Genomic DNA, 20232 nt, shown 5'->3' on the forward strand with positions numbered 1-20232 from the left:
CTCACTACTTTTCCTCACGTCTTAGCTCCACCCCTCAGGATGCGAGGGAAGGATACACCTGTGTATCTTCACTCATGACTCCTCAGGAAGGTTCCTCGCTCCTTATTCCTCGCCTCCTTGAGCTGTTCAATCGGTTTCCGGGTCACGGGCTGGAGGATGGAGGAGTGAGGAAATGAGGAAGCATCAATTTTTAGTATTGAGAAGCACCAATTATGTCTTTGGAAACAAGGAACAATCTTCATGAGTGAATAACTGATTCATTCACTCAAATGATTCATTCAAAACACTATTTCATTCAGGAACTATTATGAGTCGCACTGCGGTTTTTTTGCAAATATTTCAGTTGGCCGTACAAAAACAGACCAAGTAACTGTTAATATTGTGTCTAAATTTTAAGCTTCTTGTTTATTGAACTGTTGTACAGCAGCAAATTCACAATTAAAGTTGTGCAGATTTTCTGAAAAAAAAGGGGCTCTGGATTATTAACATGTTTCTGAAGTCTGAATGAAACCGAATATTAAACCATCTTGAACCTGTCACTGCTGAAGCATTTGCATAGAGAGAGTGTTTTACATGAGCGACACACGCTTCAGTGCTCTGCATGTGTTTATAACTCTGTCAAACATCAAACATGATCAACAACTGTTTTTCACTAGAACTGAACCTACAACCAACAAAAATGACTTTCAGCACCATATTGATCTGGACGCTGGCAGTATTATGTCGAGGTTTGTGTCAGTCAAGATTACAGACATTATTTACTTCTTATTTTTATGTGTTGTGAAGATATATGGTTGTAAAAGTGTTTGTGATTTCTAATCTTTCTCTCTTGTCAGAATCTGTTGGTCAGGTGACAGTGACTCAAACTCCCTCAGAGCTGCTCTCTCAAACTGGACAATCAGTCACTGTGACCTGTAAAACTAGCAGTGATCCAGAGTGCTGTTATGCTTTAGCCTGGTACTTACAGAAACCTGGAGAAGCTCCTAAACTCTTGATTTATGCAACAAGCACCCTCCAGTCAGGAACTCCATCTAGATTCAGTGGCAGTGGATCTAACAGTGATTTCACTCTGACCATCAGTGGAGTCCAGACTGAAGATGCTGGACATTATTACTGTCAGAGTAGACATTACATCAACAGTAAAAATGTGTTCACACAGTGATAAAGAGTCGTACAAAAACCTCCGTCAGTCAGAGTCACAGTGACTGAACTGATACTGCAGCTGCTCACACACTTTCACACACTATCACACACTATTGACACACAGAGGACAAACACAGGAACTACACATGTGCTCAAAACTGACTTATGACTGAAATCAGCTCTATTAGACTGTGATCTGTCCTGTGACAGACGGGTTTGACTCAAATATGCTCAGAATCAGAGAAAACAGAGTGTGTAAATTAATATGTAGATTCATATGTTGTTTTGTTTTTGTACATTAAACTACACTAAAGTCATGGTGTATCAGTAACATGCAGATGTTTTTCAAGCAGCTCCTTCATCTAAAGCTGTTTCTAAATGTATTACTCATAACTCATTTCTCATGAGCAGAAGTGAAAGTGTTCCAGTTGAGAGCGTTGAACCAATCAAAGAGTGAAACTGTGAGTTTGAGGTGAAAATCACATTTGCATTGGCAGGTTTAGTGATTGTGATCCTCTCAGAATAGAGCAGCTCCGTCTCCAGTGACCATGTTCAAACCCCAAGAGCTTCATTTGACATTTCCTGCTAAATGCAGCTGTTCTCAACTATTACAATCAATCAAAAGCAGCTGAAACTTTAGTGCAGGACTTTGAATGAACGACACACTGATCAATGATGCAGTCGGACACAAATGTAACGCGTTCAGAAGCTTTATTGAATGAACAGCAATGGCAGCACATTGAAAGACTGCTTCAGTATTGAGCTGTAAATCACGTGACTGCTGTGAATCCTGCCAGACGCTCAGATACGGCTCGTCTGGACCAGAGAAACATCAGCACTGGGAGCTCTTGAGGAACGAGGCCTCGTGATCAGCTCCGTCATGTCTTACTCTGCAGACGAAGCGATCCGCGCCTTCCCAGCGTGCTTTGCTGAGGCTCAGGACACTGCTGCGGCTGTAGCGTCCGTCCCGCTCGCTCTCTGCGCTGGTCTGAACCCCCTCGCTGACCTCTGACCCGTCCAGCGTCCAGCTCACCGTCGCCCCCTGTGGAGAGTAAGGGCTGAGCAGGCAGAGCAGTGCGGCTGAGTCTCCAGAGATCTGCAGAGAAGAGGGCGGCAGCAGAGACACGGAGGGCTTCACTGCGGGACCAGCTGCACAAACACACACAAACAACACCAACGTCTTTAGATCATCAATTAGTCAGATGTCACACACAGTAATGGAGGAAAAATCACAATCATTTCATCTTTACAGAAATTCCACATCACTGCTTTCTTTCATAAACCACATAGTAATGATCCTGCATTTACATTTCAATATTCTCAGTTCAAATAAAATATTCACTGCTACTAAATATATGAAGTATAAGATATATGAATAAATATGAATCAGTTCTCTGAAGCAGACATGATATACAGCAAATATTACAGTCATTTCATCTTTTCTGAATAAGGTTCAGTTTAATCTCAAACTGATTTTAAAAACATTGTCCACAAACTGATGATTTATATGTAGAAAACAAATTTAAATGATCATTTCATTATTAACTTAAGACACAATCATAATTATCAGCAAATGTAAGATAAAATTATGAATTTTTCAAATCTTTCTCTCTGTCTGATGATGACGCCTACAAAATTATAATTATTTTGTCCGTATCATCAAACTTTTGTTTCATGCATTACAAAATTTCTAAATTATTAAATTTACCCAGAATTATGGACACAATTATGTATTTTATTAAATAATTGAAAATGTTAAAAAATATTGCAAACAATATATTAAAAAAAAGAATGTTAGTTATTATAATATCTGAAATTACTCTTGTAAAAAGAAATAAATATTTAAAAGCAACATAAAATATGCCTTGCAATGAAAAATAAAATAAATATCATGAAATATCACTGAATATAAACATGTAATTGTGAAACAGCAGACAAATTTAAAGAAACTATGAAACAAATAACTTCACCATGAAATTTTGTAGTTAATTATTTTTCAAACTATTTTATAGGCCTAATTTTTAAAACCTTTTTGCAAAATGCTTGTTTGAATAATCTAAAAACAAAACAATTAAATATAAAGATTTTTAGAGAATTTTAGAGACTTACTGATGCTCAGTTTAGTTCCTCCACCGAAAGTGCACCACAGTGCTTCATTCTAGTGAAAGCGTCGTACAAAAACCTCCGTCACACTCAAATGAACACAAACTCCAGCAGAGAAAGAGACGAACGACACTCACACACACTGATATGAGACTCAACAGCAGCTCTTCTCAACATCAACATGATTGAGCTGAAAACACACACTAAATATTCATCTTTAAAAGAAATACTTGTTATTGCATGAAGGAGGAAATTTTATAATCAGTCAAAAACTACATTCATCACATTTACAAACACATGTGTGATTTAAATTCTGCCTAATCTAATTAATGGCTTTATGATTAAATCTTTAGCCAGATTTAGATGGTCATTCTCTATTGGATGACCTTTGACCTGTTCTACAGTATCATGATGATATCAAATCTGCAGCACAGGTATTAAATGCTCTCAGCATCAAAGTCTGAATGAAACTGATCATTAAAACAGTGTTTAGAGGGAGAAGATCCACCCAAAATAACATGAAGTCAATCAGGAGTGTCTGTTTCTGAAAATGATCAATAGAAATTTATTAGCAAAGATACTAAATGACAAAACAGTGTTTCTGCTGTCTTCAGGTAAATGATCTGGAGTGTGTTTGCATATTGATCAGATGCTTCAGTGCTCTGAGAGTGTTTATAGTGCTGTGAGTTTAACACTTCATCACTGACACACACAACAATCTTCATCAACATGACTTTCATCATCATCTTCATCTGGACTCTCACAGCGTTTGCTCAAGGTTTGTGGAGCACAAGTTTGATATCAATTCATTTCTTCAAGTATATTGTCAAAGTTTTGAGTTGATTTTCTTCTTGTTGTGTGTTTCAGAGTGTAGAGGACAGATCACCGTCACTCAGAGTCCCTCAATGACAGCAGCTCAACCAGGACAAACTGTGAACATCAACTGTAAAACCAGCACAGATGTGTACAATGATGGTTCTGATGATTTGTTAGCCTGGTACTTACAGAAACCTGGAGAAGCTCCTAAACTCCTGATTTTTTGGGCCAATCGCCTCCAGTCAGGAACTCCATCTAGATTCAGTGGCAGTGGATCTAACAGTGATCTCACTCTGACCATCAGTGGAGTCCAGACTGAAGATGCTGGACATTATTACTGTCAGAGTTATCACAGGATCAGTGGCAGCTGGGTGTTCACACAGTGATAAAGAGTCGTACAAAAACCTCCGTCAGTCAGAGTCACAGTGACTGAACTGATACTGCAGCTGCTCACACACTTTCACACACACTCAAAATACCACAATTATGAAGAGATTCTATAAGAAAGGTTTCTGTAGATCACTGCCAAGAAAAACATGATCACAAAACTTTTATAGGTGTAGCTGTAAACTGAATGTTGTATGCTATGAACAGAAAGCATGTTCATCTGAACCTGTCAATCATTACGCAAGAGCTTCATATATTAACATCTGCTTACATCACTCCAATGAGAATATTCCTCCAGCATCCTCATTCTCCAACTTTATATCCATTTTAATCCAGTAGAGAAGTCCTGATGTACTCAAGATCTCAAGTCTCGTGACATCATCACGTTTACCTGCAGCATTATTGTTGGATTTTACAGCAACTCTTTCCGCAAGTTAAATCGTTACGCCAGTAGATGGAGACAAGAGACTGATTTGAGTGAGTCAATGAATCTTTACCTGAACTAATTTGTTCAAAACACTGATTCATCCAGGAAAGAACAACTTGCTGCAGAACGATAGGCTGAGAAGTGCCGCATGTGAACCTCTTACTGTATCTCCCTATAATAATACAATCTCTGGCTTCAGTGCCATTCATGTCCTCTGCCGTGGCCTCATGGGATAGTAAAATGTCCATTGTATGTCCACATATTTTTCACCTACTGTTTTTCAAAATCTATGAATTGGGGCATACTATGTTGGCATACTGTTTTTCACATGGCCTACAATATAGTAAAGAAGTCTTTGCAGTGACAGTCTTCATGAATGAACCATTGAATCATTCCCTCAAATGATTCATTCAAAGCACTGATTCATTTTAGACACTTTATTCTACTGTGACTTCAATTGGAAATATTTCAGTTTGCCAAATAAAAACAGACAAAGAAACTGTGAAAATTAAAATTACTAAAATGTAAGTTACTCAATAATAGCTTCATGTTTATTAAACTGTATTACAGTAAAAGCAATATCACATTCACAATCGTGCTGTTGGTCTGATAATTAGAAAAACATCTTGCTCATGTGATGTTGCTTTATATCAATAAAGGATTCTGAACTTGAAATCTCAATGAAACCACATTAATCCTGTCACTGCTGAAGCGTTTGCATAGAGAGAGTGTTTTACATGAGCGACACACGCTTCAGTGCTCTGCATGTGTTTATAACTCTGTCAAACATCAAACATGATCAACAACTGTTTTTCACTAGAACTGAACCTACAACCAACAAAAATGACTTTCAGCACCATATTGATCTGGACGCTGGCAGTATTATGTCGAGGTTTGTGTCAGTAAAGATTACAGACATTATTTACTTGTTATTTTTATGTGTTGTGAAGATATATGGCTGTAAAAGTGTTTGTGATTTCTAATCTTTCTCTCTTGTCAGAATCTGAATCAGAATCTGTTGGTCAGGTGACAGTGACTCAAACTCCCTCAGAGCTGCTCTCTCAAACTGGACAATCAGTCACTGTGACCTGTAAAACTAGCAGTGATCCAGAATCCTGGTGTAATGGACAGTGTCTTAGCTGGTACTTACAGAAACCTGGAGAAGCTCCTAAACGCCTGATTTATGCAACAAACCGTCTCCAGTCAGGAACTCCATCTAGATTCAGTGGCAGTGGATCTAACAGTGATTTCACTCTGACCATCAGTGGAGTCCAGACTGAAGATGCTGGACATTATTACTGAACACTATATCAACAGTAACAGGGTGTTCACACAGTGATAAAGAGTCAAAAAACCTCAAGCAGCAAAACAATCAAATCAACTTCCACTTGATGAACACACACAGTCCTCTATCAGAACACAGTCCAGACCTCAACTCTCATTCTAGTGATTTCCAGCATGTCCACGAGCTCCAAGAGGAAGATGTGTGGCAGATATTTAAGGAATAATCAGTATCGCCCTCTACTGCCTCATTCCCTTCATAACCTCATTCAAATATGAATATCTATATATGCAATAGACATTAGCTGCTATTTTCACAGCATTTAGTTGATCATTAATGTGATTTTACATATTGAGTTATACAAAAACACAAACCAGCACATCCTCACCTCTGAAAGGTTTTCCTGTGTCCGTCTGGAGTTTAAAGCTCAGTGGTTTATATGCTGCACAATGCTGTGATATTTTTGATGAAAGTCATTGATTTGTAAGTGTGAGTGATGAACAGCGTCATGTTGACCGTTGTGTCGATGTGTCCGGAGCGGTCGAATGGGCCTCTATGACACCACCTTATGTTTAACATCATTTTTAAATTCAGTGTGTGTCTTCCGGTATGATCCGCTTACACTTATGTTTAGATGTATAAAACAGCTCATTGTGCTGCTTGATATTGCAAACTGACATATTATTTTAATGTATTGTCTTCATTATAAACACACTGGTCTGTAGTGTGAATAGTTTCACTGTTTACTGCACTTTATTATTCTTCTCGTTATTTCACTAACGAATCTGAAATCTTGTACATTCACAGAAAACAGTCTATATCTGCACTGAAAAATAAGAAGGATATATATCTAAGCCTCTGGAACAATTACTTTATTTGTTTATGTATGCATGCATTCATATTTATGCAATTATGTATGCATAACTCTATAAATTAAAAATATAAATGCATTATTTATGGACTTAATTACACATGTATTTATTTAATCATGTATTTTGTGTTTTATTTAACTTACTGACACCAAGTTTTCTTATCTGAGCAAGATAATAATTGTAATTTACACTTTTAACTGAATTTATGTTTCAGATGTAAACTAATGAATATGAACAAACCTCGTCTCTCTGTTAGTCAAACTCAACTGTCTCAAAGTTTGATGATCCTGTGACACCAGCCCTGCCAACACAGCATGGTGGGGCCCAGATGGGTGTTACCTGGGCTGCCTAACTGGGGCCCAGCCGATTTTGTCTGGGCCTCTGGAAACCTCAATAACAACTTTTGTAGGTGTGTGTCAGAAATAAAGTCAGTCTGGTTAGTAATAAGTAAAGCTGGTAATGCTGTTTGTGGAGATGTTTAATCAGATCTTCAGTGATTTAATGTCTTTTATCTTCAGTTGATTTCATCGAAGGCTGTGGCTGAAGTCGTAGTTCTTGTTGTTTCTCTGTCCTTCAGTGATTCTGCTCATTATCACCTAATTATCTCATTAACTCCAGCATGTTTCTGTGTTACATTTAACAGCCTGTAGTGTGCACACTGAGCAGTGTTCAGTTCATCTGGACTAACCGGGGCCTCCATGGAAACTGTGGACAAAATCGGCTGGGCCCCAGTTAGGCAGCCCAGGTGACACCCATCTGAGCCCCACATATCTGTACTGGCTGGGAGAAACACTCAAAATAACTATAAATGTGTTTGTCATGCATGTGCACCTCAAAAAAAATACATTTATATATTCTTTTATCTATGAGGTTCATAATTTGGCCACATGTTCTTGTTTTTTCATCATGTATCTGCAGGTGTTTTCCTGCTCCTGTAAGACTGATGCCAGAGTGCCTGGACCAAGAAAGGGCTACTCTTTGAGAAAACAAAGGAAATTAACATTTGAACTCTCTCTTGCAAAATTAGCATCCCCATTCGAGACGCAATCACACTGAGTCGATCACACCTCAGCAATGCCTTAATCTACATTTCCCTTCCTTCACCCCCCTTCCCCATCTCTTCTCTCTACATACGGAGATGAGCTGAAATTCACCCAAAATCTATATGGTTCAATGTGAACAGTTATCACACAATACTATACATGTTTGGTATCATTTGAAATGTCTCAGTGCGACTGGTACAAGGGTCTCATTCCCATAGAAGTAAACCAGAAGGTAATAAAGGTTTAAAGATTTTAGAGATATTTTGCTCTCTGTAATGGGTGTGTCCACCTTCACCGGGTCTTTCATGCAAATGGACTTCTGTCCCTAAAAGGTGTAAACTACTCAGTCTGGGACCCTGATTAATGCAAATTACCATTGTGAAGTCATGTTTCCATTTGAAAGAAGTTTCTGTCTTGGTCTGGGTATTTAAAGAGATGTTGCAGGAGGGTCAGGGCTCGATCCTGTGCAGATGAGCCCACATTGCAATGTTCATTTTTCTAATGTCAGGTATTCATCTTTTACTCTGTTTCTGAGCATTTGATGTTTGTATTGATCATCTTTGAGATGATTATGTAATTGGCATGATACATTTACCTGACTAATAAATTGTCACATTTGACTTTATTCTGACTTACTCTGAAATTATTGACTCTAGTAGATTATAAATCCATAACCCCACAAATCTACGCTCAGGTTAGTAACGGACTAAAGTACAGTTTAGGTGGAGCAGTGGGGCACACCAGCTGATGTTTTAGAGCTCAGACTAACACATTGGCATTAGTTAAGTTTACTTAGACTGTGTAGGCTAATAATGGGTTTTTTCCTTTTAGAGCAACAGAGTGTTGCTAGATCAATCTAAACAGGGTGGGCCTCAAACTAAGTGTCTGTGGGTAAACCACTGCGTGATTATGTAAAGTTACCACTAGAGGAAGCTAAATTGGTCAGCCTGATTTTATGGTAATGGTCACGGCCCCTAGTTAAAAGTAATCTTACCTTAATTCGGTGTGTTCAGATCTATGGGGACTAAATAAACGTATTCTAGAATGAGCAAATTGGGTACGGCCTCTAGAATATTAGTCATCGACTCTGTCTAATGACCAAGACTGACGAGATTGTGCGTATGAGATCGTGTGCGAGACTCAAAGCGTTATAGGAATCCGAATGAACGAGTACAAAAAAAGAGTAAAGAGTTAAATAGAGTAATCAAATGTATAGCTAAATTGTTATACAAATGACCAATAATCAATTGACATTCTAAACTAAATTCGAGGTCATAATAACATGGAGTCAGATAAAAGTTTACTTGGAATTAAACTACTTTGCCACACTGAAAAGACCGAAAGCGCAAGAAACCTTCCCCGCCCGGTGGAAAACCGCCATCAGGCCGATTGGGCGGGCCTTACACTACATTTGAATTTAAACTTATTTTGCGATCATTAAAAAAGTATGTTTTATATGTGTAGTATTAATTTAATCCAGAAGTACTACATTCGCCATGTTGTCATTATCATGTGACCTACCAGCGTCAGTTGCGTCACTTCACCTCCATTCATAAATCCTCTCCCGTGGCCTCATGGGATAGTAAAGTGTCCATCGAATGCACACCGCAGAATCTCGCTGGAAGTAGTAGGTCATCCAGGGACTTTTCGCCTAGAGTTTTTCAAATACTATGTATTCGGACATAACATGTTGGTGTACTGTTTTTCACCTACTATATAGGGAAGTATTCGATTTCAGACGCAGAGCATCTTTGTATATTTCATTTCACAGGAAATGAAGGACGCATTTGAAGGAGCCTTCGTCGCACAGCAGAGACGCAACTGACCTCTGAATGTGGCCTTTGAAGGATTCAGCCTCTGAATTGGGACACAGCCATAGGGTTCTTCTCATTTATTATTTTTGCATCCTCATTTCCTTCTCTCACTTCTTTTCCTCGCGTCTTAGCTCCACCCCCTCAGGATGCGAGGGAAGGATACACCTGTGTATCTTCACTCATGACTCCTCAGGAAGGTTCCTCGCTCCTTATTCCTCGCCTCCTTGAGGTGTTCGATCGGTTTCTGGGTCACGGGCTGGAGGATGGAGGAGTGAGGAAATGAGGAAGCATCAATTTTTAGTATTGAGAAGCACCCATTATGTCTTTGGGAACAAGGAACAATCTTCATGAGTGAATAACTGATTCATTCACTCAAATGATTCATTCAAAACAGTATTTCATTCAGGAACTATTATGAGTCACACTGTGTTTTTTTTGCAAATATTTCAGTTAAATATTATTAAACCAGCTTAAACTTGCTCACAATCTCCTGAAGCGTTTGCATAGAGAGAGTGTTTTACATGAGCGACACACGCTTCAGTGCTCTGCATGTGTTTATAACTCTGTCAAACATCAAACATGATCAACAACTGTTTTTCACTAGAACTGAACCTACAACCAACAAAAATGACTTTCAGCACCATATTGATCTGGACGCTGGCAGTATTATGTCGAGGTTTGTGTCAGTAAAGATTACAGACATTATTTACTTGTTATTTTATGTGTTGTGAAGATATATGGTTGTAAAAGTGTTTGTGATTTCTAATCTTTCTCTCTTGTCAGAATCTGTTGGTCAGGTGACAGTGACTCAAACTCCCTCAGAGCTGCTCTCTCAAACTGGACAATCAGTCACTGTGACCTGTAAAACTAGCAGTAATCCAGACTGCTGTTATGGTGATGGAAAACCCGCTCTGAGCTGGTACTTACAGAAACCCGGAGAAGCTCCTAAACTCCTGATTTATTATACAAGCACCCTCACAGTCACAGTGACTGAACTGATACTGCAGCTGCTCACACACTTTCACACACTACTGACACACAGAGGACAAACACAGGAACTACACATGTGCTCAAAACTGACTTATGACTGAAATCAGCTCTATAAGACTGTGATCTGTCCTGTGACAGACGGGTTTGACTCAAATATGCTCAGATTCAGAGAAAACAGAGTGTGTAAATTGATATGTAGATTCATATGTTGTTTTGTTTTTGTACATTAAACTACACTAAAGTCATGGTGTATCAGTAACATGCAGATGTTTTTCAAGCAGCTCCTTCATCTAAAGCTGTTTCTAAATGTATTACTCATAACTCATTTCTCATGAGCAGAAGTGAAAGTGTTCCAGCTGAGAGCGTTGAACCAATCAAAGAGTGAAACTGTGAGTTTGAGGTGAAAATCACATTTGCATTGGCAGGTTTAGTGATTGTGATCCTCTCAGAATAGAGCAGCTCCGTCTCCAGTGACCATGTTCAAACCCCAAGAGCTTCATTTGACATTTCCTGCTAAATGCAGCTGTTCTCAACTGTTACAATAAATCAAAAGCAGCTGAAACTTTAGTGCAGGACTTTGAATGAACGACACACTGATCAATGATGCAGTCGGACACAAATGTAACGCGTTCAGAAGCTTTATTGAATGAACAGCAATGGCAGCACATTGAAAGACTGCTTCAGTATTGAGCTGTAAATCACGTGACTGCTGCGAATCCTGCCGGACGCTCAGATACGGCTCGTCTGGACCGGAGAAACATCAGCACTGGGAGCTCTTGAGGAACGAGGCCTCGTGATCAGCTCCGTCATGTCTTACTCTGCAGACGAAGCGATCCGCGCCTTCCCAGCGTGCTTTGCTGAGGCTCAGGACGCTGCTGCGGCTGTAGCGTCCGTCCCGCTCGCTCTCCGCGCTGGTCTGAACCCCCTCGGTGACCTCTGACCCGTCCAGCGTCCAGCTCACCGTCGCCCCCTGTGGAGAGTAAGAGCTGAGCAGGCAGAGCAGTGCGGCTGAGTCTCCAGAGATCTGCAGAGAAGAGGGCGGCAGCAGAGACACGGAGGGCTTCACTGCGGGACCAGCTGCACAAACACACACAAACACACACACAAACACACATGAACAACTGTAGAAATTATGATTTGACTTCAAATATAAGTTAAATTTTAAGTTAAAAATAATCCCAGAATGATTTTGAAAAACTTTGTCGAAGTAAATTGATGATTATTTTAAGATTTCATTATAAGATCTAGAAAACAAATTCAAATGATCATTTCAATATTAATTGTATTTTAAAAATATTCTGCTATTCAGACACTCATAATCATAATCATCAGATTCAAATTTTATATTTAAAAATTTATATTAATTTTCAAAATGCTCTTCAACTTAGTTTCTTTTTGTCTGATGAACCCAACAAAGTTATATTTGTCTGTATTATAAAGCTTTTTTCATGCATATAAAAAACCCTTAATTGTTAATTGTATCAAGAATTATAGACAGTTATATATATCAAGAAATAATTGAATAGAGGTTAAAGTACTGCAGTCAATACATGAAATGAATGAAATTTTAGCAATAATACAAACTTAAATTATTATGTAAATTATGTAAAACAATGACATTTAAAGACAATAGGAATATTAAAATTTAAATAAATAATGAAAAATATACTTGTTTGATTTTTTTTTTCAGAATTAAGTTACAAAACATTTGAATCTCAATCTAATTTTTAAAAACATCCACATGAAAATTGATCAATATACTGTGATTTCTTCACAAGATTTAAAAAATTAATTTAAATAATAATTTCAGCATTAATTGTATTTTTAAAACTATTCTTCTTTTTTGACATAATAGTAATTTTCAGCAGTTTCAATTATACATTTTCAAAAAATTCTTCTGTTAAGACACAATCATAATCATCATTAAACTTAATAGTTTAAATTAATTTTTAAAATGTTCAATAATTAAATTTGTCTTTGTCTGATGATAACGCTTACACAATTAGATTTATGTTGTCTGTATTATTAAACTTTGGTGTCATGACTTTAAAAAAACATAATAGTTACATTTACCATTAATTACAGACAGAATTATATATATATCAAGAAATAATTGAATATATCATAAAATACCGCCATCCACACATTAAAATACAATCGAATGTCACCAATAATGTTAAATTGTTCATGTAAAATAATTTACATGATGTAAATTATTAACTATTGCAATTAAAGAAAATTTTTAAAAACCCATTTTTTCTAAGAAATGAATAATCTTGTTAACAAATGTTTGCTGAAACAATCAAAAAATTAAAAATAAATTAATAAGATCATTGAATAAAGACTTACTTCTGATCACCAGTTCAGTTCCTCCACCGAAAGTGTACCACAGTGCTTCATTCTAGTGAAAGCGTCGTACAAAAACCTCCGTCACACTCAAATGAACACAAACTCCAGCAGAGAAAGAGACGAACGACACTCACACACACTGATATGAGACTCAACAGCAGCTCTTCTCAACATCAACATGATTGAGCTGAAAACACACACTAAATATTCACCTTTAAAGGAAATACTTGTTATTGCATGAAGGATGAAATTTTATAATCAGTCATAAACTACATTGATCACATTTACAAACACAAGTGATTTAAACTCCACTAATTCAATTGACCTGCTTTATAATGAAATCTTCAGCCAGATTTAGATGGTCATTCTCTATTGGATGACCTTTGTCCTGTTCTACAGTATCATGATGATATCAAATCTGCAGCACAGGTATTAAATGCTCTCAGCATCAAAGTCTGAATGAAACTGATCATTAAAACAGTGTTTAGAGGGAGAAGATCCACCCAAAATAACATGAAGTAAATCAGGAGTGTCTGTTTCTGAAAATGATCAATAGAAATTTATTAGCAAAGATACTAAATGACAAAACAGTGTTTCTGCTGTCTTCAGGTAAATGATCTGGAGTGTGTTTGCATATTGATCAGATGCTTCAGTGCTCTGAGAGTGTTTATAGTGCTGTGAGTTTAACACTTCATCACTGACACACACAACAATCTTCATCAACATGACCTTCATCATCATCTTCATCTGGACTCTCACAGCATTTGCTCAAGGTTTGTGGAGCACAAGTTTGAGATCAATTCATTTCTTCAAGTATATTGTCAAAGTTTTGAGTTGATTTTCTTCTTGTTGTGTGTTTCAGAGTGTAGAGGACAGATCACCGTCACTCAGAGTCCCTCAATGACAGCAGCTCAACCAGGACAAACTGTGAACATCAACTGTAAAACCAGCAGAGATGTACACAGATGGAGTGGGGATGATCGATTAGCCTGGTACTTACAGAAATCTGGAGAAGCTCCTAAACTCCTGATTTATGGAATAAGCACCCTCCAGTCAGGAACTCCATCTAGATTCAGTGGCAGTGGATCTAACAGTGATTTCACTCTGACCATCAGTGGAGTCCAGACTGAAGATGCTGGACATTATTACTGTAAGAGTTGGCACTACATCAACAGTAAAGATGTGTTCACACAGTGATAAAGAGTCGTACAAAAACCTCCGTCAGTCAGAGTCACAGTGACTGAACTGATACTGCAGCTCAAAGGAGGATCTGAAACAACATCGTCACACAATCATCTGAAATAAAACCATCTAAATTAATCTCCTTTATATATTAATATCTTTTATATTGAGGTCAGAAATCAAAGCATTAGTTGAGAGAAACAACTAGACAAAATCTGTCAGAGTCCGTGCTGCCTCTGACGGGATCGTGCATCGCCAGGTAGACGGGCCCTGGTTATGTCCGACAGGAGACCAGTGCTCAGTGTCAAACGGGTGAGCCCTACCAACCGAAAGACAAGGGGCAACGTGGTTTAAGAATGACCAGCCAAAAGGGGCCCACTCAGCTTCTACCGGGAGCGGCCCCCGGCAACAGGTGAGTGGGTTCCATTGGCTGATGGCGGGATGAAAGAAATTGCCTGGCCAGGAGAGCTCTCGCAGCATCCGATGGGAGACCAAGGCTCCAGGAGACTAATGCTCATGGCATCGGATGGGTAAACCTCACTAGCACACAGGGGTAAAGTAAAGAGCAGAGGCTCGACCGGGCGACTCTCGCGGCGTCCGACGGGAGACCAAGGCTCCAGGAGACCAATGCTCAAGGCCTCGGACGGGTATGCCTCACCGGACAAGGAAAGAAGCATGGACCAGGAGGCTCTCACAGCATCAGATGGGAGACCAAGGCTCATGACATCAGATGGGTAAGCCTCGCTGGTAGACGGCAGAAAGTAAAGCACAGAAGAACGACCGGGAGGCTCTCGCGGCATCCAACGGGAGACCAAGGCTCCAGGAGACCAATGCTCAAGGCCTCGGACGGGTAAGCCTCGCCGGACGAGGAAAGAAGCACTGACTGGGAGGCTCTCGCGGCATCCAACGGGAGACCAAGGCTCCAGGAAAGCAATGCTTGTGGCATCAGACGGGTAAGCCTCGCCGGACAGAGAAGGATAGCAAGATGGAAGCTGACAGGGAGGGCTCTCACTGCATCCGACGGGAGATCAAGACTCACTCTGTCGGACGGGTAAGCCTCACTGGACGGAAAAAGTTAAAAAGATGGAAACTGACCGGGAGGGCTCTCGCTGCATCTGCCAGGAGATCAATACTCGTGGCATCGGACGGGTAAGCCTCGCCGGACAAAGAAGGAGAAAAGATGGAAACTGATCAGGAGGGCTCTCGCTGCATCCGACGGGAGATCAAGACTCAAAGATGCTGGACATTATTACTGTCAGAGTTTCCACTATCCAAACAGTCAATATGTGTTCACACAGTGATAAAGAGTCGTACAAAAACCGTTAGTCAGTCAGAGTCACAGTGACTGAACTGATACTGATACTCCCGGGGAGTGCAGCTTCCCCTGAGACCACAGGAGGATCCGACGGGCCAAGTAATTTAGTTGGCGAGACCGTAGACCCCCCTGATGGTTTATATAGGAGACCACTGACATGTTGTCTGTGCGGACCAGCACATGGTGGTCTCTTAGGTCCGGGAGAAAGTGTTTTAGTGCTAAAAACACCGCCGATTTATGTGCCAAGAGAGTTGATGGTCCTCCCAAAGACCTTGAGCTGAGCGACCACTCATGATTGCTCCCCAGCCCGTGAGGGAAGCGTCTGTCGTAAGCATTGCGTGTCGACCAGAGGCCCCCAACACAGGTCCCTGGGACAGGAACCAGGGGTCTTTCCAGACTGTTAGAGCACGAAGGCATCGTCGTGTGACTTTGATCATACGGAAAGGATTTCCCCTCGGGGAAAACCCCCTGGTCCTGAGCCACCACTGTAGGGGTCTCATGTGCAAGAGGCCAAAAGGAATTATGTTGGACGCGGCTGCCATTAGACCCAACAGTTTCTGAAACTGTTTCACAGTGAGTGACTGGCCTAACCTCACCCCTTTTACGGCTGACAGAACAGAGCTCACACGGGCAGGAGTCAGACGTGCCCGCATTATTGTGGAATCCCACATAACACCTAGATAATTGGTGGTCTGAGCCGGAGTCAGCACACTCTTCTTGGCATTGAGCCTCAGCCCAAGCCTTTTCATGTGAGACAGAACAACATCTCGATGTTGAACTGCCTGTTGCTCTGAGCGAGCTAGACCAATCAGGATCAAGACCTGATCAGGAGGGCTCTCGCTGCATCCGACGGGAGATCAAGACTCAAAGATGCTGGACATTATTACTGTCAGAGTTTCCACTATCCAAACAGTCAATATGTGTTCACACAGTGATAAAGAGTCGTACAAAAACCGTTAGTCAGTCAGAGTCACAGTGACTGAACTGATACTGCAGCTGCTCACACACTTTCACACACTTTCTCACACTACTGACACACAGAGGACAAACACAGGAACTACACATGTGCTCAAAACGTCTCGGGTTACAGATGTAACCCTGGTTCCCTGAGTAAGGGAACGAGACGTTGCGTGAAACGCATTGGGAACCTTCTGCGTGATATCGTCATTGAAGCACTCCTGTATCCAACCAATCGTGTAACGAGACGTCAGAGACGGGTGACGTCACAGACCAGGAAACTATAAAGCATGCCCGGATGCAGAGAATACCAGCTTCTGTGGAAAATCTGAAGCAAGCACTCGCAAGCATGCAGGGGTACGGCAAGAGACGCAGCGTCTCGTTCCCTTACTCAGGGAACCAGGGTTACATCTGTAACCCGAGACATTCCCTTTCGTGGGAACTATCGACGCTGCGTGAAATGCATTGGGAACGCAATCCCAACTGTGCCGCACTTCAAATGCTTGTTCATGTTAGCTCGAAAGTACGGAGGAGCCCGGAGTGGAGCCCACATCAAGGTTATAATATCTGATAAAAGTATGCTGGCTTGACCATCCAGCTGCATCACAAACGTCACTCATAGAGACGCCAGACATCAGAGCTCTTGATGCCGCCATACCCCTTGTGGAATGAGCACAGACGTTAAATGGAGAAGGCTGTCCGGCCGCTTTATATGCAAGTGAGATGGCCTCGACCACCCACTTACTCATCCTCTGCTTGGATGCCGGTCCGCCTTTACTAGGGGAACCATAACAGACAAACAGTTGCTCTGTTTTGCACCACAGGGCAGCTCTGTGGACATATGCATCCAAAGCCCTCAATGGGCAGAGCGGATTCAGTTTTTCCTGATCCGAGGATGTAAATGGAGGAGGATGGAAGGCTTGAAGCACAATAGGACCCAGGACATTGGTGGGGACCTTCGGCACATAGCCAGGTCTAGCATGAAGAAATGCTCTCACCATTCCTGGAGCGAACTCCAGATACGAGGGGGCCACTGAAAGGGCCTGAAGATCTCCAATTCTTCTTAGAGAAGTAATAGCAAGTAAAAATACAGTCTTTAAAGTCAGAAACTTTATAGACACCTCCTCCGGTGGTTCAAAGGGAGCCTCGGCTAATCCTCATAGAACCACTGACAAGTCCCAAGCCGGGGTCCTTGTGCGCACTGGAGGCCTCAACCTCAGTGTACCACGGAGGAAGCGTGACACGAGGGGGTCTCGGCCCACCGAGGAATCCCCCCCAACATGATAGGCTGATATAGCCGCAACATAGACCTTCAAGGTTGAATAAGATAGGCCTTCCGAGAATTTTTCTTGGAGAAAGCATAGCACAGAGCTAATAGGAGCATGGACAGGGTCCGTTTTATGTTGTCTACACCAGGTAGAAAATAAATTCCATTTATAGGAGTAAAGCTTCCTCGTGGAGGGAGCCCTGGAGCTAAGTATGGTCTCCACAACCTCGGTTGAGAGACCGGCCTCTATGAACCTGGCCCCCTCAGAGGCCAGGCCCACAGTTTCCATAGTTCTGGACGGGGATGTATTATCGCGCCGCCCGCCTGAGATAGAAGATCCGGCCTTAGGGGAAGCTCCATTGGAGAGCCGTCTATCATGGACACCAAGTCCGAGAACCATATTCGGGTCGGCCAGTACAGGGCCACTAGTATTAGGCTGACCCCTTCCTGGCGTACTTTCTCCAGGACTCGTGGGAGCAGAGCGAACGGGGGAAATGCATACAGACATAGCCTTGGCCACGTCTGTACCATGGCATCCAGACCCAGAGGTGCTGGATGCGTGAGGGAGTACCAGAGAGGACACTGGGTTGACTCTCCTGAAGCAAACAGGTCTACTTGTGCCTGACCAAAATTCTTCCAAATGAGATCCACCACTTCCGGATGGAGTCTCCACTCCCCGGGCCTCGGCCCCTGCCTCGACAGGGCGTCTGCCCCCACATTCTGACTCCCGGGGAGTGCAGCTTCCCCTGAGACCACAGGAGGATCCGACGGGCCAAGTAATTTAGTTGGCGAGACCGTAGACCCCCCTGATGGTTTATATAGGAGACCACTGACATGTTGTCTGTGCGGACCAGCACATGGTGGTCTCTTAGGTCCGGGAGAAAGTGTTTTAGTGCTAAAAACACCGCCGATTTATGTGCCAAGAGAGTTGATGGTCCTCCCAAAGACCTTGAGCTGAGCGACCACTCATGATTGCTCCCCAGCCCGTGAGGGAAGCGTCTGTCGTAAGCATTGCGTGTCGACCAGAGGCCCCCAACACAGGTCCCTGGGACAGGAACCAGGGGTCTTTCCAGACTGTTAGAGCACGAAGGCATCGTCGTGTGACTTTGATCATACGGAAAGGATTTCCCCTCGGGGAAAACCCCCTGGTCCTGAGCCACCACTGTAGGGGTCTCATGTGCAAGAGGCCAAAAGGAATTATGTTGGACGCGGCTGCCATTAGACCCAACAGTTTCTGAAACTGTTTCACAGTGAGTGACTGGCCTAACCTCACCCCTTTTACGGCTGACAGAACAGAGCTCACACGGGCAGGAGTCAGACGTGCCCGCATTATTGTGGAATCCCACATAACACCTAGATAATTGGTGGTCTGAGCCGGAGTCAGCACACTCTTCTTGGCATTGAGCCTCAGCCCAAGCCTTTTCATGTGAGACAGAACAACATCTCGATGTTGAACTGCCTGTTGCTCTGAGCGAGCTAGACCAATCAACCAACCAATCGTTGATATAGTTCAGTATGCGGATGCCCTGGAGTCTCAAGGGAACCAGGGCTGCATCCACGCACTTCGTGAATGTGCGGGGTGATAATGATAGGCCGAACGGAAGAACCTTGTACTGGTAAGCTTCGCCCCCGAAAGCAAACCTGAGGAACTTCCAATGAGAAGGATGGATGGACACATGAAAGTATGCATCTTTCAAGTCTATCGTCACAAACCAGTACTCGGACCTGATTTGGGGAATGATCTGTTTGAGTGTAAGCATCTTGAATTTTAGTTTCTGTACAGACCGATTTAACACACGTAAATCTATGATAGGACGAAGTCCTCCATCCTTCTTTGGAACTATGAAGTAGCGGCTGTAAAAACCTGACAGCTTGCTGGGAGGAGGAACCCTTTCTATAGCTCCTTTTTGCAAAAGTGTCATAACTTCCTGTTCCATAACCAGAGACTGCTCGGGGGTCACCACTGTGGGAAGGACCCCGTTGAACCTGGGCGGGCGAGACCCGAACTGTATTCTGTAACCCTTTTCTATCATGAGCAGCACCCAATTTGATATATTCAGTAGAGTTTTCCATTCTTCTAGAAAATCTACTAAGGGAACCAGTCTCTCGAGACTGGCCTCTGGTGTTTCTTGAGCACTTGGCTCGGCGCTCTGAAAAGGCACGCCGGCAGAAGTCAGCCGAATCAAGTGACGACCGACCTTCCTCGGAAGGTCGGTGGGGACCTGACGCACACTGGATGACAGATATGGCGTGGTCCCCGGAGGGCGCTGGAGGGAAGTGTATTA

The 20232-nt window shown here is 41.9% G+C and overlaps 4 gene segments (V, D, J or C); all 4 read left to right on the forward strand.

The window, feature by feature from the left end:
• The first annotated feature begins 325 nt into the window (after nt 1-325).
• Nucleotides 326-1251, forward strand: LOC137014379 (Ig kappa chain V region 3547-like). The segment is given in 2 exon segments: nt 326-728; nt 837-1251. Coding segments are annotated over 2 exon segments (423 nt in total).
• A 2690-nt stretch (nt 1252-3941) lies between these two features.
• On the forward strand, nt 3942-5822 carry LOC137014354 (immunoglobulin kappa variable 4-1-like). The segment is given in 2 exon segments: nt 3942-4024; nt 4114-5822. Coding segments are annotated over 2 exon segments (384 nt in total).
• On the forward strand, nt 5720-6178 carry LOC137013702 (immunoglobulin kappa variable 1-39-like). The segment is given in 2 exon segments: nt 5720-5768; nt 5877-6178. Coding segments are annotated over 2 exon segments (351 nt in total).
• Nucleotides 6179-13487: 7309 nt separating this feature from the next.
• Nucleotides 13488-16771, forward strand: LOC137014355 (Ig kappa chain V region 3547-like). The segment is given in 2 exon segments: nt 13488-13999; nt 14089-16771. Coding segments are annotated over 2 exon segments (384 nt in total).
• Nucleotides 16772-20232: the final 3461 nt, after the last annotated feature.

The sequence above is a fragment of the Chanodichthys erythropterus genome, chromosome 23, assembly GCF_024489055.1.
Source record: "Chanodichthys erythropterus isolate Z2021 chromosome 23, ASM2448905v1, whole genome shotgun sequence".
NCBI classification, from domain to species: Eukaryota; Metazoa; Chordata; class Actinopteri; order Cypriniformes; family Xenocyprididae; genus Chanodichthys; species Chanodichthys erythropterus.